Here is a 21,642-nt window from a genome sequence, read left to right on the forward strand (position 1 = left end):
GAAAGAGCTTGCTTTCTTTTTTCCAACTTAATTTGGAGAAAGATACTGGGTGTTCACACCAGGGCTGCGTCGGGTGACTAGGCAGTGTTTTTTGTTTGCCGAGACAGCTGTTCAAAGTGAGATATACTGAATGCTTGTGCAAATGTCTGAGCTTTGCAGTTCATCAGTCAGAAGTTTTACATTACTTGCTTTAAGTGAAATATGTAAGCATTGGGCTCCCGTTCAGGTGATCCCACGTGTGGAGTGTCTTCAGGGGTGCGTGTGTGGTGGAAGGAGATAGTGCGCTCCTTGCCGGGCGGTTAACCATTTCTACCGTCTCTCAGTGTATCCAGGCTCATCTTCGTGAGACACATGGGTGGCGTCCTTGCAGTGGCCAACATCAGAGGAGGTGGTGAATATGGAGAGACATGGCATAAAGGTGAGGCGTGTTCTCTGCAGAAACACAAATATGGCGCAGTCTGAGCCGAGGGGTTAGGAGCCCAAGAGACAAGACAGACGAAAAATAAGGATGCTTCCAGACACACTGCTGGCAGTATCCCCGCCTTTCCAAATTGAAACTGTAGTTTCAGTGTCTGTTTAACAGCTCAGTCTTTTCACATTTTCCTTGGCAGCCTATTTTAATGAAGTACATATTTTTCAGAAGCATCCCCTTCATACCATAATCAATTTTTTTAGCAATATATGGGGTACATTTTTATCTATCACTGTCAGAAGTGAGTCTGGGGGATAACTTTTGGTATTTATTGTGTCCTCTGTTAGCCAGATAATGCTAAACAGTGAAAGTCATGCTCTCTTAAAGCAGACTGCAAAACCAGGTTATTTTCTAGTAAGAGAGACGATCTCTCTAAAACAGAGCTTTCCTAGTCCCAATTTGGGCATCTTTTGCTTGTTTTCTCCAAGTTTTCCAACACTGCTAACAAATAGCATCCCTCCTAGCATTACTGTTGGGACTATCATGTGCAGGTTTTATTAAACACAACGCAGTTGTTATTCTTTTCTGGTTTTAATGACTCAGTCTCTGGCCTCCTGAAGCATGGCAGTCTTTATTTTTAAAGCCCTATCTTTTCCTTTTCTCTCTATATGGAGCATGCCCTGTCTCCCAGGCTTTTGTATATCTGAAATGTATAGACGAGTCAATAACTTGAAGAAGATGCTCTTCCCTTACCTTATTCCTATGTGTGCGGGAGGCACCTTCACTCCCACCAGCTCCCTGCCTCTCCCCTCTCGACATCAGCCATCATATAGAAGACAGTCTGCAGGCCTGAGGGCAGACCCCATTGCCTGGGCTTGATTGGGCAGCACCAGGCGAGGGGGCCCTTGTGCCACTGGAAGAGCATCCAAGACCACCCTTGTTCTTCTCTGCCTCCTGAGGCCAGAGGCCCTGGTGTGCTGCATCAAATCAGATCAACAAAGATGAGGGTAGATCTGTAAAGAGAATTCTTCCTAAGTAACTGTTAGGTGTCAGGAGGCAGGAAAGGCCCAGAACTGACCCCTAGGTCTTCAGCATGCACCCCAAAGGGCCAATGTTAGACAGCAAACTACTTGAGCATCTTAGCAAGAGTGAATGTCCCCAGTGAACGCATGAGGCCCCAGCCATTGTTGGGCCAACTGCTGCCAGGTATCATCCCTGAAGGCCTTACTGATTGTCATTGTATTTGAAACAGCATAGAATTTATTGTATAATTTTGACTTGGACCTGATATTAGAGTTTAATTACCCTAAAATCATACTGTGAAACTGTGATATTAAGAGATGACTAAGAAAAGGAGAATAAAAATAAAATTTCAACATACTATATGTTTGATTTACATCCCAAACCAATAATGCTAAGTCTGGAGCCCTTGATTCACCTGATTTTCTGGTTTAAAAATTTTCATGTTCACACTTAAACACCCACCTGCATGGACTTCTGACACTGTGGCCTTCTCAAAGGACCCAAGTTCTTCACCGTAAAATTCTTCTGTTCCTTAGGTGGTCCACTGATCTCTGATAGGGAAGCGTGCCCTCCCTTGGTCTTGGTCAACTTTCTCATCTCTGTATTAAATATAACCAAGTTATTTTCCAAAAGCCTTGCGGGGAGGGAAGTTTGCAGCTTGACTGAAGCTGAAATTTGCTTACCTGTGTTTAGATTGATCATAGACTTTCTCCCAATTTAGGCAGCGAAAGGACCCCAAATGGACCTTTTCAGTTAGACCCTGTCATATTGAACATTGATAAATCTAGATTCCATTCTGTTAATTGAGTTTTAAAATTTAATGCCCTTTAAAAAATATAGTCATATACCCAAAATTATATTATTCCTGCAAACTAAGTTATCCTAGCCATTCTAATTCACTGATAATTTCTTATTAAAATCTTAATAACATTTGTTTTGATATGAAAAAATTTCTTCAGTAGTACTGCTTCATCCTTAATTCAGTTTCTGCAAAAATGGTTATATTTAATCTCAAATATCTAATCAGATCTATGTCTGCTTTTTGTTCATTTCATAGGCAGTTATTTCAGGTATCCACTCCTTTGAGAGCATGACTTTGACTTTTGGCCTTTATTTTTAGATATTCTAAGACCTTACAGATGTTCCTCTCTTAATGGGTTCATTTGACTATGAGAAAGCTGAGATTCTCTGGGGAGATGTTTGAGATCCTCTTCACTCAAGACTAGAGAGAAAAAAAGACTAGACAAACTAGGGACTTCATTGGTGGACCAATGGTTAAGACTGCAGTTCTGCTGAAGCAGGGCATGCGTTCAGTCCTTGGCAGGGGAAGAGCCTGCATGCTGCAGGGCCAACAAAGACTAAAACTAATCAGCTACTTTGTGCAACAACATTCTCCCACCTAATCACCCAATTCCTACTTGTGTGTGTGAGTCACTCAGTCATGCCTGACTTTTTGAAACCCTATGGACTATAGCCCTCCGGGCTCCTCTCTACCTGGGGTTCTCCAGGCAAGAATACTGGAGTGGGTTGCCATTCCCTTCTCCAGATTCCTACTTAAGTTCTTGAATAAATAGCCGAGGGCAAAATCAGAGAGCTTTAGTTCTCAAAATCACTTACCCATCTCAAAGTCCTGCAGAGAGGAGAGGTGACACATGAGCCTGTCTGTGCAGAGCCTTCATCTTCCCAGGAAAGAGGCCGTGAGCTCACCTCCATCGTCACATTCTCTGTGGGGCTCTTGGAGGACTCAGTTCTGCTCCAGGTCGTGTGTCAGTGAGTCCAGCTCCTCCCAGGACACAAGTTCGTGTTGATGGCATGCTTTCTCATTTTTATTCTCATGGTTGTCTGACATCATAACAGATCATCTCTTCCCTTTGGGGCATTTGCCTTTTAAGTTCTAAGAGGTTTTAGAAAAATACAAAGGCACCATATGGATTAGCAGTTGTGGTACTGATGATGGATTTCTATAGTGCATAAATTGAGGCATTTTTCTAAATGTAGTGTTAGCTCATTGTGTTTAAGTTGATCAGTAGTTGAAACTATGCCTTATCATCATTTGAATTCCTCTTAGGTTAAAATGTTTTTGTTGATTTTTCTTTTCTTGTTTTTTTAGTATTTTGTTAATTAACTTATCTTTCACTTTGGCACATTACAGGTGGCATCTTGGCCAACAAACAAAACTGCTTTGATGACTTTCAGTATGCTGCTGAATACCTTATCAAGGAAGGTTACACGTCTCCCAAGAGGCTGACTATTAATGGAGGTTCAAATGGAGGGCTCTTAGTAGGTGAGAACGGGGTTTATTCATCATACTTTACTAGTTAACTCTTAGAGTTTACAGATACTCTGACTTTGGGCTCATGGATGGTAGCAGTGGCACAGAAAAAGCAAAACCTGTGTGTATTTGGGTATCTAATAAATGACACATGAAGACACAACTCGTGACTCAGCTCATCAGAGCCTGGGAAGCCATTCCTCCTCCCTGTTCTGAGCTCTTCTGGACCACAGTTCTCACCCTTCCCTCCCCTGGGTGGGACTCCCTTCCCACAGACCAAGCCCACAAGTCTCTCGAGTTCAGGCAGCACGGGACTGAACCAAATAACACCCCTCTGACTGTGCTAGCCACCCGTGATCACTAGGTGTAAATACTTGTTGAATACCTGATGCCATGGGATGCTAAACGCTGTGGGTACAGAGAAGGAAGTCATAAAGGAAAACGAGGTCCATGCAAAGACAGATCCACAGCTTAAAAGCAGTGAAACAGCCACAGTCATAGTTCACCTGCTGAGCACCTGTGTGCGAGGCCCAACGCCGAGCCCTTGACGTGCATGCCGCCTGGGAGATGGGGCTCTGAGAGGTCGAGAAGCTTGCTAGTGTGGTGGTGCTGCGGGGGCTGATGATTAGCACCATGGTTTTAGATTCTGCTCTTTTAACCTCACTGTGGCACTGCCTCTAAGGAGATTTTCCTATTGTTTTGGTAGTTAATGAAATTTTACTTTCCTTTTTCTCTCGGCAGTACTTAACATTGCAGTGGACATTTATAGTGGGCCTGAACTCTGCTTGCTGGGTCCCAGCTCCAGTGTCACCAGGAGACGAGGGGCCATTTTACAAATGTAGATTAGCATAAAGAGACTCAGCCTAAAAAGCACATGTGACAGTTTTCGGCTTTAAATTCTGTTCCCAGGGGATTTTGACATTCACTGTTTCCTTGTCTTTGGAATATACTAACTCATGTCAAAACCTGAATTCCTTCCCTTACTTTTCTACCCCAGTAGAATATAGACTTGAAAAAAAACATTTTCCCATGGAGGTAAAATGTATATGACCAAAATAATGTGTTTAAATTTGGAAAGGGTAGAGATGTGGCCAAGATGGCGAGCCTTTGAGCTCACCTTCTTCCATGGGCACACCAAAATTAACAACTATTTACAGAACAACTATGAGAACAACCTGAAGACTTAACAGATTTTCTATAACTGAAGATACAAAGAAGGAACCACAATGAGATGGGTAAGGAGGGACAGATGCATAGTCTAGTCAAGACCTACAGCCTCAGGCAGGCAGCCCACGAATGGGAGGATAATCACAACTGCATGATAATCCATCCCAGAGAGAGAGAGGTTCAAAACTCCACAGCAGGTTCCCCAGTCCAGAGACCCCTCACCAGGAAGACAAGCCCCCAGAACACCTGCCTCTGATCTTCCTTTCAGGAGAGCGAGAGGGCTGTGGGAGATGGAGACTCCACTCTTAGAGTGCACACAAAATCTCTCATGCTGAGTCCCGGCATATGGGCAGTGATTTGAAAGGAGCCTGGTCAAATTTCCTTGCTAATCTGGGAGAGCCTCCCAGAGGGGCAGGAGGCAACTGAGACTCCTAGCAGGGACACAGATGCTGGGGGCAGCCATTTGGGGGAACTTATTTTACCACAAGGACGCTGGTGCTGAGAAGCACTATTTCGGAGTCCCCCCTCTGGCTCCCATCAGCACTCGGCCCACCAGCAGACTGGCACCAGCTCTGCTCATGCACATACCAGGCCTTGCCTGCCAGCATACCGAAAGTAGTTGGCCCTGCCATCACAGAAGGGCCCTGCAGCCGATGGAGGAGGCACCCCTGCACCACGTTGGGGTCACCACATGGGAGTCTGCTGCTGTGGTAGGACATCAGCTCCATGGGGGTCTCAGAACACATAACCAACCCACCTCATACACAAACACAGAATTAGGCAAAATGAAGAGACAGAACTATGTTCTAAACTAAGGAGGCAAGCTCAAACCCCTAGAACAACAACTAAGCAAAGTGGAGATAAGCAATCTTATTCAATAAAGAGCTCAAGGTAATGATCATAAACATGCTCCACAAACTCAGGAGAAGAATGGATGGACATGGTGTGAAGTTTAACAGAGAGTTAGAAAACAAAAAGAAGAGCCAAGAAGAGGTAAAGAATACAGTAACTGAAATAAAAGAATATATACATACTAGTAAGAATCACGGAGAAGGCAATGGCACCCCACTCCAGTACTCTCGCCTGGAAAATCCGCATGGACGAAGGAGCCTGGTAGGCTTCAGTCCATGGGGTCGCATAGAGTTGGACACGACTGAGCGGCTTCGCTTTCACTTTTCACTTTCATGCATCGGAGAAGGAAACGGCAGCCCACTCCAGTGTTCTTGCCTGGAGAATCCCAGGAAGTGAGGAGCCTGGTGGGCTGCCATCTAGGGGGTCGCACAGAGTCGGACACGACTGAAGTGACTTAGCAGCAGCAGCAAGAATCAACAGTAGATTAGATGATATAGAGGAATAGATCAGAGACCTGGAAAACAGAATAATGAAAATCATACAAGCTAAACAGAAAAAAACAGTTCTAAAAAAATGAGAACTTCAAAAACAAACTTAACAGTTACTAGAGGGAGAAGGGGATGTAGGGATAAGTTAGGAGTGTGGGATTAACAAAGACACACTACTATATATAAAATAGATAATCAGCAAGGACCTACTGTATAGCACAGGGAACGTATATTCTATAATAACCTATGTGGAAAAGAATCTGAAAAAGAATGGATATGTGTATATGTATATATGAATCACTTTGCTGTACACCCAAAACACACACAGCATTGTAAATTAACTATAGTATAAAATAAAATTTTAAAAACATTTATGCACCCAACATAGAAGTACCTAAATGTATAAGCAAATATTGATGACATAAAGGGAGAAACCAAGAGTAAAACAATAACAGGAGACTTTAGTATTCCATTTACTTCGATGGATAGGCATTCCAGACAGAAAATCATTAAGGAAATACTGACTTTAAAGATACATTAGATTAGATAGACTAAATAGATTAAGAACATTCTATCCAAAAGCATCAGAATAAACATTCTTTTCAAGTGCACATGGATCATCCTCTAGGGTAGATCATATGCTATGCTACTAAACACATCTGAATAAATTTAAGGAGGCTGAAGTTACATCAAGCATCTTTTCCAACCACAACAGTATGAGATTAAACATCAACTACAAGGAAAAACTGCAAAAAACGAACAGAGACTGAACAATATGGTACTGAACAACCAGTGGGTCACTGATAAAGAGAAAATTAAGAAAATTAAAATTAGAGACAAATGAAAATGGAATCTAACCTAACACCTAAAGTGACTACAATAATAAAAATTAGAGCAGTAAAAGAGACTGAAAAACAGTACAAAAGATCGATAAAACTAAAGAGCTGTTTCTTTGAGACAATGAAAAAATTTTACCAGACTTTTACCAAGACTCATCAAGAAAAACAGAGAGGGCCCAAAGAAAATAAGAGATGAAAGAGAAATCACATCCAACACCATAAAAAATGCAAAGGATCCTAAGATACTATGAATAATTATGCATAATAATGTGGACAACCTATAAGAAATGGATAAGTTCCTAGAAACTAACTCCCAAGACTGAATCAGGAAGAAAGTCTCAACAAACCAATTACCAGTAATGAAGTTGAATCAGTAAATTAAAAGAAAAGAAAACTCCCAGCAAACAAAAAGTCAGGACCAGATGTCTTCACGGGTGAATTCTATGAAACATTTAGAGAAGTTAACACCTGTCTTCTCAAACTGTTCCAGAAAACTGAAGAGGAAGGAGCACTTCTGAACTCATTTTACAAGGTCAGCATCACCCTGATATAAAAACCAAAGATACCACACATAGAAAAAGAAAATTGCAGGCCAGTATCACTCGTAAACATAGATGTAAAAAGCTTCAAAGTCTTAGCTAGCCAAATTCACCAGTACACTGAAAGGATCATACACTATGATCAAGTAGGATTTATCTCAGGGATGTAAGGATGGTTCAATATCTTTTGACAAACTTCTACATCCATTTGTGATTAAGCACTCTTAACAAAGTGGGTATAGAGGGACACATCTCAATATAATAAAGGCCATGTATGACAAGTGTTAATATCATACTCAACAGTGAAAAGCCAAAAGCATTTCCTCTAAGGTGAGGAACAAGAAAAGGGTTTTATTGAGACAAGAGGGTCACTCACCACTCCTGTTAACATTATATTGGAAGTCCTATTCACAGCAACAGACAGGCAAAAGAAAGAAAAGTAATCCAAACTAGAAAAGGAGTAAAACTGCCACTGTTTGCAGATGACATGGTACTATATATAGGGAATCCTAAAGATATCATCATAGAACTAATTAAGTTGCACATACAAAATCAATATATAGAAATCTGTTGCATTTCTATACCTTAACAAATTATCAAGGGAAATTAAGAAAACAATCCCATTTAAAATTGCACCAAAAAGAATAAAATACCTAGTAATAAATCAAAGAGGCGAAAAACATGTACACTGAAAATTGTAAGACATGATGAAACTGAAGGTGACACAAACCATTTAAAAGATATACTATGCTCATAGATTTGAAGAGTTAATATTATTAAAATTACCCTGCTAACCAAGGCAATGTACAGAGTCAATGCAAATCCTATCAAAATATCAATGGCCATTTTGCAGAACTAGAACAAATAAGAAGCACAAAAAACCCCAAATAGCCAAAATAATTTTGAAAAAGATGAACAAAGCTAGAGGTATCATGCTCATTGATTTCAAACTGTACTGCAAAATTCTAGTTACCAAAACAATATGGTACTGGCATAGAAACAGACATAAAGGTCAATGGAACAAAATAGAGAACCCCCAAATAAACCCACATATATGGTAAATCCACAACAAAGGAAGGAAGAATATACAGTGGGAAAAAGATAGCCTTGTCAATAAATGGTGTTGGGAAAACTAGACAGTTTCATGCAAAAGAGTCAAACTGGACTACTTTCTTGCATCGTATATGAAAATAAACTCAAAAAAAATAGTTATAAAAACTGAAGCCATAAAACCCCTTGAAGAAACCATAAGCAGTGCACTGAATTGGTCTTCATGAAATTTTTTTGGATATGTCTCCTCAGGCAAGGGAAACAAAAGCAGAACAAACAAATGGGACTGTAGCAACCTAATAAGCTTTTGCACAGCGAAGAAAACTACCAACAAAATGAAAAGGCAGCCTACTGAACCTGAGAAGGTATTTACAGACAATGTATCTGCTAAGAGCTTAATGTCCAAAATAGCCTAAGAACCCATACAACTCAACATCAAAAACAAACAGTTAACAATGAGCAGAGGGCCTAAATAGACATTTTCCTGGAGAAGATACACTTATGGCCAATAGACACGTGGAAATATGCTCAGTGTTACTAATCACCAAGGAAATGCAAATCAAAACCACGAGACACCATCTCACACTGTCAGTAGGGCTAGTATCAAAAGGACAACAAATAAGTGTTGACAAGGATGCAGTAAAAGGGAACCCTCATGCACGCGTGGGACTGTAAACTGTTCACTGTACAGAACAGTATGAAGGTTCCTTAAAAAGTAAAAATAGAACAACTATGATTCAGCAGTTCCACTTCTGGGTAATTTTTTTTCAAAGAAGTCAAAACCACTAATTCAAAAAGATGTGTTACCCCTGTGTCCATTCTAGTATTATTCACAATGGCTAAGATATGAAAGCAACCTAAGTGTCCATTAATAAATTAATGGATAAAAAAGATTTATATGTATAATAATACAAACAGTGGAATATTACTCAGCCATAGAAAAGAATGAAATCTTGCTATTTGCAGCAACATGAGTGGACCTAGAGGGTATAAGTAAAATAAGTCAGAGAAAGACAGTTACCATATTTCACTTATATGAGAAATGTGAAAGTACAATTGAGCAAATACAGACTAGTAACAGATACAGAAAAATTAGTGGCCTGCCAGAGTGGAGTGGGATGGGAAGATGAGTGAAATACATGAGGGCAATTGAGAGGTGCAAACTCTGTGGTAAAATAGCTCAGAGATATACTATATAGATAGGGAATCTAGTCAATAATATCTAATAACTTTGTGTGATAATATGGTAACTAGACTTATCATGGTGATCATTTTGTGATGCGTAAAAATACCAAATTGCTGTTTTACACCTGAGACTAATACACTTTATGTTGGTTATACTTCAATTTAAAGAAAAATTGAGAAAGGATATGGATAATATTCTTAAATACCAAATAACCACAAATTTATCTATTCAACAAATATGTATTGGGCAAGTGCTGGGCATTTTTCCAGACACTGGGAATATGTCAGCAAATGAAACAGACAACACCTTCATGGAGCCTTCATTCTGGATAGTTGAGGCAGGTGGCATGACAGGCCTGACCCACGTCTGTGGCTCGGCACAGACAGCAATGGAGTGAGGGGAGAGGCTGGGGATGCTGGGAACCTAACCAGGCAGGACTCACGGCTGTCAGAGGGCATGGTGTACTCTGAGAAGCCTTTGGGGAGGTTTTGAGCAGAGAAGTAGCATATAATTTGAGTAAGTGAAGTCGCTCAGTCATGCCCGACTCTTTGCGACCCCATGGACTGTAGCCTACCAGGCTCCTCCATCCATGGAATTTTCCAGGCAAGAGTACTGAAGTGGGTTGCCATTTCCTTCTCCAGGGGATCTTCCCAACCCAGGGATTGAACCCAGGCCTCCCACATCGCAGGCAGACGCTTTACCGTCTGAGCCCCCAGGAAACCCAGCTTCCCAGGTGCTTCCCTGGGGGCTCAGCTGGTAAAGAATCCGCCTGCAATGTGGGAGACCCGGGTTCCATCCCTGGGTTGGGAAGATCCCCCTAGAGAAGGGAAACGCTGGCTACCCACTCCAGTATTCTGGCCTGGAGAATTCCGTGGACTTTACAGTCCATGGGGTCGCAAAGAGTCAGCATATAATTTGACATGTTTAAATCAGGACCGTGGATTGCTCTGTTGCTGTGTTAGGGTGGACAGAAGAGGCGAGGACAGAAAAGCAGGAGACAAGCGAGGCGGCTTCTGCTCAGTGAGAGAGGATGGTGGCACGGACCTGGGTGTGATGATGGAAGTAATAAGAAGTGGCCTGATTCTTAATATATTTTGAGTTTGAGCCAACTAAATTTTCATATGAACTAAACAAGTGTTAATAAAAAAGAAAGAACAACTTAGGGTGAATCTAAACTATTTAATGGGAAAAGATGTTGAAAATACCACCTGATTTTAGTAGTGGGAGAATTGTGTTGTAATTTACTGGTTCATCCAATAAGTCCATTTTCGGAGTTGTATTTTCAGGAATTGGTTTACGCCTTTTAATAAAGCAGGTCCTTTGTGGACCTTCAGAGATGGAGTTTGTCCATCAAGATGTTAAAATGCTTATTTAAAAGAACATCTTCCTGCCCCTCCCACCTCTGAGCGGGGAGGAGAAGATCTGCAGGAGCAGGACTCAGAAATCGGTATCATGAATAAGCACTGACATCTAAACTGCAGTGGGAACTGTTTCTTGCCAGAGGCAGGAAAAGTTCACATCTCTTGACTAACTCCTCGTCATGCCAGCTTTAATGTTACTTCCTCCCAAAGCCTCCCCAGTTTCATTATGCTGGCCTACACCCTTCTTCCATAGTACCCACACTTTCTCAACAGAAGTGAATGCCACACTGTAACTGCCCATTCACTTCTTTTATCTTTCCCACTAAATTATTCACTGACATATCCCCAGGCCCCATGCCTAGTGCAAGGCACATGGCAGATGTTCAATAAACATTTATTGAATTATCCAAAAAATAAAATTTTAAGTATACAAAGAAGAGCATTTTTAAAACAGGACAAGAAAATATGTCAGTATCTGATAGAGCTCTGAATTGGGTCTTAGGCTCTATTCTGCTTTGAGCTATACCTATATCAACTGTTGCTGTTTACACTTCTGATGCCAAATGCAGGAAGGGGTAGGAGGGTGGGTCCCACAGCAACCAGTGGTCCAACTCCAGACACCAACTGGGTGTCACACAATTCAGTTCCATTCTGACACTACCCAGAGTTAGCACAGACCCATAGGACAGTCCCCACTGCAGACACCAATCACAAGTTCTAGACCTTTCATATTTCTGATTGATGGCTATAAACTGGGGGTTCCCAGGTCTCCCTCCTCGAGTTCGATAATTTGATAGAACTCAGGAAACATTCTTAGGGCTTCCCTGATAGCTCAGGTGGTAAAGAATCTGCCTGCAATGCAGGAGATCCCAGTTCAATTCCTGGGTCAGGAAGATCCCCTGGAGAAGGGAGAGGCTACCCACTCCAGTATTCTTGGGGTTCCCTGGTGGCTCAGCTGGTAAAGAATCTGCCCTCAACACAGGAGACCTGGGATCGATCCCTGGGTTGGGAAGATCCCCTGGAGAAGGGAAAGGCTACCCACTCCAGTATTCTGGCCTGGAGAATTCCAAGGACTGTATAGTCCATGGGGTCACAAAGAGTTGGACACGACTAAGTGACTTTTCAGTTTCAGGAACACTCTTACACTTGCCGGTCTGTTATAAAGGATGGAACTTGGGGACAAGTCAGAGGAGGTGTGTGGCTGGGGCAGGTGCACGCCGAGCCTGCATGCCCTGTGAGTGCAGCATGGTCCCAGCACCTCCCAGTGTTCACCAGCCCAGGAGCTCTCCAGACTCCATTGGTGTTCATGAAGGTTCTGTTACACAGGCTAGATTGATTAAATCAGTAGCCATGAATCACTGCCTCCAGCCCCGCTCCTCTCCCCAGACGTCAGGGGGGGTGCCAAAAGATCCAGTCCTCCTATCACATGGTTCCTCGGTCAGCCAGTCCCCATCCTGAAGCTGTCAGGAACCCAGCAAGAGCCACCTCATTAGCATGCACTCAGATACGGTTGAGAGGGGTTAGTTATGAATTATGAAAAATACTTCTCTCCCTCTGTCACTCAGGAAACTCTCAAGGGTTTTAGGAGACCTGTTCTAGGAACCAGGGACAAAGATTAAACAGGTATTTCTTACTGTGTCACAAGATCACAGGCTAGTTTTGAGATCCTGCACAAATTCGTTAATATCCTGCATCACCTGTGAAAGCAGCTACGGATGGGAGCAGCACAGATTTTACAGAAAGTCTGAGGTTTTCATGAAGAGTTATGTCCACATCAGTCCACTACTGATGAAAATATTCCACCCCTCGGATATATACTGGAAGCAGGGGGAAAGCTTGCAGACTCTTGGGCAAGTGATTTCTGATAGTTTCTTCCTGTGCTTTTGGAAAAAAAAAAAGACCATCGGGATTCAGAAAACATTTAAGTGTTTTGTTCTCATTTGGGTTTGTTTATGACAGATGTTTAATGATGGACGACCTCCTTTTTCTATCTTGATTTTTAGCTACCTGTGCCAATCAGCGTCCTGACCTCTTTGGTTGTGTTATTGCCCAAGTTGGAGTAATGGACATGCTGAAGTTCCATAAATACACCATTGGTCATGCCTGGACCACTGATTATGGCTGCTCAGACAACAAACAACATTTTGAATGGCTTATCAAGTAAGGTTTTGATTCATACTGACGTGTGTGTATTGCTCACGATTTGATGTCAGAATACTGAACTCAGTCAAAAGGGTATGTTTGACTGTCCCCTTCAGTATCTCATGTTTACGTGTAATTCACTGCAAAAGTAGGATACGTGGGGATACTTATATGTCTTCCTAGTTCTGATCTGGTCTTGAGCAAAAATAACAAAGATGTGATGGCAGAATCCTAAAGGTAGTCCCCTGGGATTCCTGTCCCCTGGTTCTTCAGTGGTTGACTCATCTGTGGACTGCTCTGCAGGGACTTGGCAGATTAAATGAAGGTTACTAATCAGCTGACCAGAGTGAAACATTGTCCTGGATTATCAAGAGGGCCTAATCTAATGACAAGCCGTTCAGGGCAGGGCACTATCTCTGGCAGGAGTCAGGGATGCGGCAGAAAAGGAGATGAGAGAGACTGGAAGCATGAAAACGAGACCCACCACTGCCGGCTTTGAAAACAGAGGAAGGGGGCCTTTACAACCTGACATCAACCCCAACCAATAGCTGTCCAAGAAATGAGAACCTTAGTCCTACAGCCTTGTAGAGCTGAATTCTGGCAACAACTGAAATGAGTCCAGAAGTAAATTTTTCCCTAGACCTTCTTAATAAGTGCCCAGTTAGCCAACACCTTGATTTCAACCTTGAGACAGCCAGAGAACCCAGTCAAACCAACTCAGACTTCTGACTTACTATGAGATAAGAAATCTGTGTGGTTTTTGTTGATACAGCAATTAAAAACTAATTTTAAAAAAGGTATCATTATAACGTATATATATATATAGGATTCTTTTTCTCAGTTAAAAAAAGGAAATAGGAATATATGCAAGTACAGTTATTTTGTGCTTTCAGTATAACCACTTATATTTGAAACTTTGTTGTTGTTTAATTGCTAAATTGTGTCCGACTCTTTTGCAACCCCATGGACCGTAGCCCTCCAGGCTCCTCTATCCATGGGATTTCCCAGGCAAGAATACTAGAGTGGGTTGCCATGTCCTTCTCCAGGGAATTTCCCTGACCCAGGGTTGGAACCCACATCTCCTTCATTGGTAAGTGGATTCTTTACCCCTGAGCCACCTGGGAAGCCCAGATTTGAAACTGCAAGTTGCATTATTGAAATATTTATATCCCTCAACCACTTTGGTGATAACAGAAAAGGGCAAACATCTAGGTTCTCAAGAGTGTAAGCTGCATTCTTCTTTGGCTCTTGGTTCTCTTTACTTCCCACAGCAGGGATCCGGGGGGATTTACCAGCAGTGTTGAGGAGCTGCCCTTGGAATAGCATCAGGAGCCTGTGTCCCGTCTCAGTCTTTTCAGTCAACTATAGATTTTGATACAGTAACTTCAGTTTCTCAAGTCAGGTTTTTTCCCTCATTTGATGTGCTTTGTATGGCAATTTCGGAGAAGGCAATGGCACCCCACTCCAGTCCTCTTGCCTGGAGAATCCCATGGACGGAGGAGCCTGGTAGGCTGCAGTCCATGGGGTCGCTAAGAGTCGGACACGACTGAGCGACTTCACTTTCACTTTTCGCTTTCCTGCATTGGAGAAGGAAATGGCAGCCCACTCCAGTGTTCTTGCCTGGAGAATCCCAGGGATGGGGGAGCCTGGTGGGCTGCCGTCTATGGGGTCGCACAGAGTCGGACACGACTGAAGCGACTCAGCAGCAGCAGCAGCATGGCTAGTTCTCCACTTAGATATTTGGCTAAAATGACTTGTATTTTTTTAATTGAATACGTTCAAACTACTAAATTCTGTTCTGTAGGAGGGGGGAAAGTGTAACTTTAAAAATATACAAGTAGCCCCACTGACACATCCTGGTGAAAGCTGAATATCTGAAGGAGTCATAGTTCAAATTAACTTAGAGAAAATAGGCACTTAGGGGGCGAGGTACCATTTATACGCAGTTGAAAAGACTGAATTAATTGTAAGTTGAAGACAACAAAATATTCACTGGAACCCAATACTTCTAAAATTAATTTGAAAAGCAATAAAAGAGAGTTCTTAATATTTTTTCTGTCAAGACATCAGTGATACTCCTATTTCAGACCTTATTTTTTCCAGCCTAGCACTCACAGAGCTACATGTCCACTCATCTGCTCCCAAGTGAGCAGAGAACTGAATCCACTGAGGGGATCCCCCCTGAAAAAAGATCTAGATTTCGAAGTTTGTGAATGGCTGGGATAAATAAAGCCTAACAGACTTTTTTTTTTCCTACACAACTTCTCAGGATCTTTAATATATAAAGGTGGTATGTGAATCTTGAGGCAGGGAGAGGTATTATTCATAAAAAGAATTTCCAAGCTTGTTTTCCCACAGAACTAATCCTTATCTGGAGGACCAGGGTTGATCCAAAAATACTCTGAAGTGAGATCAGAAAACAGATCCATTGTCACACCCATCTTAGCTATTAGGAGACTAAACCCCAGAAAGTTTTAGACTTGATTTGGTTAACTGAGCAGAAATTTTACTATTTTTGCCTATTCACTCTACAAAATAAAACTCTACTAAAATAGTTGATTTATTAATACTGAACACTCTGAGAAATAAGACAGCCGTATTTAAAAAAAAAAAAAAGACAACAGCTGTATTGACTATGCATGAGACAGGGTGCTCGGGGCTGGTGCACTGGGATGGCCCAGAGGGATGGGATTGGGAGGGGGGTTCAGGATGGGGAACACATGTACACCCGTGGCAGATCTATGTCAGTGTATGGCAAAACCACTACAGTATTGTAATTAGCCTCCAATTAAAATGAATAAATTTATATTAAAAAAATTTAAAGAAGAAATACTCAGAAATTTCTTTCACTTTACTTAATTAGCATCAAGCATTTAATCTGATTGTACTTAGTTTTTGAAAACCTTTTGTTAACTGCAAAATTATCTTGTGCCTCAGACGGTTCCTCCTGCACTAACTTTCTCACCATTGGCCAAAGTCAGTCTCTGCTGGACTGTGAGCCAGCAGATCAGCGGCCCAGCTCAGGTTCCCTGGTTTCAGACAGAATAGGCCCGGGGGGACCTGTGTTCTTCCTAAGACTATCAAGCTGAGATCAGAATAAAGATTTTATAGATACCAAACAGGCAAAAAGCTGCCAGACACTGTGGATTTCAAATTCTTCAACAAAAGAAAGGCTTGCACCTATTATATCCATAGTCAGTGATTTAAAAGAACAATCAGCAAGATGGGAGTCGGGGACGAAGAGATACAAACCACTGTGTATAAAATGAATAAGCTGCAAGGATGTGCTCTATAGCTCAGGGAATAGAGCCATTATTTCATAACTTTAATTGGACTATAATCTGTAAGAATATATTGAATTACCTGAAACTAATATCATAAATCAACTATACTTCAGTTTAAAATGTTTTCTCATGTAATAATAAACAAAGGGACAACCAGTCCACTTTGTTGCAGTGAAAAATTCAGCCTGAAGAATATGAAAATATTCACCTCAAGACAGTCAGAGTGCATATAGTTTGGGTTGTTCCAGCAGCCCTGTGAGTTTCTTACACAGTCTTCCAAAGTGGGGGCCAGATAAATGACAGGGCTCCCCAGCCTCCAATAGCCCTGGCCAGTCGCAGCCCACCGTAATGTCTGCACTGGTCACCCAGGGACCAGCTGGCCACAGTCCTCACCGCTGATGAACCACACAGGTCTCTGCGTGATTAACCAGGGGACACGCACAGCTCTCATTTTGATACCTGGCCTCATGGAAGTGCCTTTGCCTTTCAGATACTCTCCACTGCACAACGTGAAGCTGCCGGAGGCAGACGACATCCAGTACCCGTCCATGCTTCTCCTCACTGCAGACCACGATGACCGCGTGGTCCCGCTTCACTCCCTCAAGTTCATCGCCACCCTTCAGCACCTCGTGGGCCGCAGCCGGAAGCAGAACAACCCCCTGCTCATCCACGTGGACACCAAGGCCGGCCACGGGGCCGGGAAGCCCACGGCCAAAGTGATAGAAGAAGTCTCAGACATGTTTGCATTCATAGCGCGCTGCCTGAACATCGACTGGATTCAGTAATGGCATCTCTCTTCCGCCGCCGCCGCAGAAAACCTCAAGGGCTGTCACACCATTCACCCGAGAAACCACTGGGCGCAGCGCCTCCCCACATAAACACTGTTCCTGCACCCACGGGCTGCAGTTGACCAGAACTGCTGCAGGAATTTTATCTTTTCTAGGCTTCTCCTTTTTAGCAGGCCCTTGGTGTTTCTTTCTCCACCCTGTGCAGGCACATGTTTTAAAAGGGGGGGGAAGAAAAGGCATGTTTGGATACATAGCTAATGGCAGCCAACACATTGTGAACATTAGATTGCTGAACTCAGAGGCGTAGTCGGGCATACTTCATATAGAACACCTCAGTGAAATTTGCTTCTATAACCATAACCAGTATACCTTTAAATAAATGTGAGAATTGTTCTCATGAAAAGAGACTTCTTTCCAACAATAATAAATGTTATTTAAGAATGGGAGGTTTTCTCCTGGCTCCTTTGTATTCAGCGGCAACCCCAGAACTGCCATCATTCTGCATGCATCATATCACTTCTCTATGGGAATAAGCAGTGAAGTCAGACTGTCAGCCCTGCGCTGAGGCTGAGTGCATCCACCCAGCTCCCTCATTTGTGCTGAGGAGGCTGTTCGAAGCAGCTCGCTGGCTTATGTGTTAACCCCTCAGACAGCTTATCCAGACTCATGTGGTTTGGATGCTCCCTAAAAATCAGTGGACCTAGCATTATTCACCTACTTGTCTGTCAGTTTGGTTACAAAGTATTCCTGGAAATCATAGTACGGAGGTTCATAAAACAAAGAGACCACATGAGTGAATGGTCCAAACATACGTTACAATCAGAAATCTCAGCAACTGCCAAGACTTCTTACCCCATAGACCACTTCCTGGAAATAAAATCAGTAATACTTTTTTAAAAGTTTTGGTGTCTCCCCAACCTTAAATCTTCAGGAGAAAGACCATTCCTCACACTTGTCCACATAAGGCATTTTTTGGAATATTTCATGAAATACCATCCCTTTGGGTAGCATTTTGGGAAGCAGTAATCTAATTTATGAGAAAAAAAAGAAGAAACAGCTTCTTTGTCTTGCTTCATCAAATATCACAAAAGTTAATTACTATTTTGTATAAAATAACCTTAAAAAATTAGCTTAAAAGATTACTTCATTGATAGCTTGTTCTTTCTCAGGTAAGTGCTATTTTCCAAAGTATACATATGTGTGCTTCTCTTGAGATCTCTACCTCTCAAACTGGTCTAAAGTTACACACACATTTCCTGTCACTACATACAAGCACGGTTGAAATGTGGCTACGTGTTTCAGCTTTTCTGGAGTCATGTTTTCTATTGTTGTTTGTTTAAATAAGCACTGCATATAATGCAGCTGTCACTGACATTATGACTGTAAGCCACCCCCCACTCCCCCGCCAATCGCCAGAGAAGGGTGCCACTAGCTACCAGTGCATGCAGGGTCTGATATCACCAGCTACCTGCAGAGATGCTAACACAAAAGGATAGATAAGCTAAAGCAGCCTTTATCCTAGACCAGCTGGCTCATTTGAGGTGCAGGCAGCCTGGATGAACCCACTCAAGTCCGCATTTTCAAGTTTGCACAGAGCCCACTTTCCCACTGAGGTCTTCTTAACAGCAGAAGGTGGAAGCATAAAATGTGTAGAGTCTCAGCTTCAGAAGAAATCAGGCCCAGGATCAAATCCCAACTGTCCTTTAGTAACTGGTGATTATGAGGAATAAACAAGCTAATACAAGCGCCTCGCATATAACTGGACTCCATTTGGGAGTTCTCTTTCCCAAGCTTATCTTCATCCCTAGATTTTAGCTGGGCAGCCGAGCCCACAGAGTGAAGGTAGCTTTTTTAAACCTAAAACACTGGATGACTTAGGGGCTGGGCTCCTCCCTGGATCTCAGGGTGTCTTCCCTATTAGACATCACCTCCATATCCTCTGCTCTGTCATGTTGTTCTATGGTGTTTTGAGGAAAAAGCCACATACGTTGCCCAGGCAGTCTGCCTCGTCCCAGGGCCTTGAAAACATGCCAAGGGCATTTGCTACCTTAGTAAGATAAAGTCACATTTATGATGTTTGATATGTACACACTTGGAATATTGTAAAACTTTGCAGTGAGTCATGTTTCCTAATACTCCCACTAAAACTTAGGCAGTTACACAAAAACGCTGCTGCTAGTGTGAAAACTTACACTTCAACTAACAAAGTGTCACCGATCACTCCATGTTTATCAGATAATTTTACCAGCCTCGGGGATTGCCCTGGGAAGACCACAGAGCTGATGTCCAGAAGGCTTACAGAGCCTCAGAGATGAGTTACCACCAGACTGGGAAGCTGTCAGAAGTGCACAGGTCGGACTGCAAGAAGGTAGGCAGCCAGGCCAACAGGAAGGAGGGCCGAGGCCAATGAGTAAGGAATACTGAGCTGTATCTGCATCCATTCAAACTCTAGAAGCTGGGAGTGTGAAGAGAAAAAGTCCTGCCCTGACGAAGCTGACACTTCAGCGGGAGGAGGCAGATGATCAGCTGCCCTGTGCTCAAAGCATTCCAGGCGCGCAGCGACGTTTGTCCTCAAGAAGCATAAACCACATGCTACCATCACCCCCATTTAGCAAAGGTCCAACTTCCCCAGACAGGAAGCAAGCAGCAGAGCAGTGAACCCTGCCAGCAGGTCAATGGAGACAGCACTGTTACTCACTAGTCTAGTAAGAAAACAGAAAAGCATGAGGGATCCCATTCAAGATGGTGACTAGAAGGTCCTGAACTTACCTCCTCCCACAGACACATGTAATTGACAGTTACATACAGAACAATGTGTTTTGAAAGAAATCCAATAACTAGATGAGCAACCCCAACACATCAGATGAATGAGAAGAAACCCACATCAAACCAAGTAGAGGCAGAAACACAGTCGTACTATACACCCCACCCCTGCCCACAGTCAGGAGGAAACCCACAACTCCAAGCTTCTCCATGACGAGAAAATGGTTTGGACCTCATATCAGGCACTCCAGCTTTTAAGACTTGCATCTAAGAGACAAGCCTCCAATATATTTAGCTCTGAAAGCCAATGGGACTTGCATCCATGAGACCCACCAGGATATAGCAAACAAGAAACCATTTTAAACATTTCTCTTGGTTTTTGCCCTCTAGGCATATTGTTAATTTGAAAGATAAAAAGCTCTAACAAATTAAATGTCTAATAAATGTCTTTTTAAAATGTCTCACACCAGTCAGGATGACTGTCATTGAAAACTCTACAAAATAAATGCTAGAAAGGATGTAGAGAAAGGGTACCCTCCCACACTGTGGGTAGGAATGTAAATTGGTACAGTTACTCTGGAAAACAATATGGAGGTTCCTTAAAAAGCTAAAAATAGTTACCATTTGATCCTACAATCCCAATCCTAGGTACATATCCAGAAAAGACAAAAACTCTGATTTGCGAAGAAACATGCATCCTGATATTCATAGAAGCATTATTTACAATAGCCAAGATATGGAAGCAACCTAAATGTTCATCAACAGATGAAAGGATATAGAGCCCCTAGGGACTCCACACAAAAAGATCTAATAAATGAATTTAGGAAATACAAGATTAACTCTCAGAAATTAACTGCATTCACACTAACAAAATATCAGAGAAGGAATGTAAAAAAGAAACAATACTCTTAACATTGCACATATATATATATATATATATATATATATATATATATATAGGACCAAGGTTTATTTTATAGTTAAGAACTATAAACTATTAATAAAGGAAATAAAAGATGATTCAAAGAAAAGATATTCCATGCTCTCGGACTGGAATAATTAATATTGCTAAAATGGCAATGCTCCCCAAAGTAATCTACAGATTTAATTCAATCCCTATCAAATTGACCATGACAGTTTTCACAGAACTAGAACAAATAATCCAAAAATTTATATGGAACCATAAAAGACCCAGAAATGCCAGAGCAATCCTGAGGAAAGAGACAAAGCAGGAGGGGAGGCACTACCCTTCAGACTTAAGACAAGACAACAAAGCCACAGTAATCAAAATAGTGTAGTGATGCTATAAGACAGACATATGGATCAATGGAACAGAATAGAGAGCCCAGAAATAAACCCACACCCCCATGGTCAATTAATCTTTGACAAAGGAGGCAAGAATATAAAATGGGGGAAAGCCTGTTCAGCAAGTGGTGCTGGGAAAGTTGGACAGTTGCAAGTAAATCAATCAAGTTA

The 21,642-nt window shown here is 42.2% G+C and overlaps 1 protein-coding gene and 1 long non-coding RNA gene across 3 annotated transcripts in view; one reads left to right on the forward strand and one right to left on the reverse strand.

Annotated features, from left to right (window-relative positions):
• The window catches only part of PREP (prolyl endopeptidase), a 134,897-nt gene extending 117,048 nt beyond the window's left edge, over positions 1-17,849 (forward strand). The window contains exons 12-15 of one of the 2 annotated variants that reach the window (XM_070450038.1): positions 324-418; positions 3,588-3,719; positions 13,193-13,349; positions 17,106-17,849. In XM_070450038.1, coding sequence (XP_070306139.1) covers positions 324-418; positions 3,588-3,719; positions 13,193-13,349; positions 17,106-17,400 — 679 coding nt within the window. In that variant the 3' untranslated portion in view covers positions 17,401-17,849. Of the gene's footprint in view, positions 1-323; positions 419-3,587; positions 3,720-8,894; positions 9,074-13,192; positions 13,350-17,105 lie in introns of those variants that run through there. The other variant, XM_070450039.1, reaches the window with a different exon arrangement.
• LOC139029699 (uncharacterized) lies at positions 1,856-6,187 on the reverse strand. Its single transcript, XR_011481910.1, has 3 exons — positions 5,909-6,187; positions 3,053-3,329; positions 1,856-2,034 (listed from the first exon to the last, which is right to left on the reverse strand). It is a non-coding gene; the product is annotated as an uncharacterized lncRNA (long non-coding RNA).
• Positions 17,850-21,642: the final 3,793 nt, after the last annotated feature.

This window comes from Odocoileus virginianus, chromosome 19, assembly GCF_023699985.2.
Source record: "Odocoileus virginianus isolate 20LAN1187 ecotype Illinois chromosome 19, Ovbor_1.2, whole genome shotgun sequence".
Lineage (NCBI taxonomy): Eukaryota > Metazoa > Chordata > Mammalia > Artiodactyla > Cervidae > Odocoileus > Odocoileus virginianus.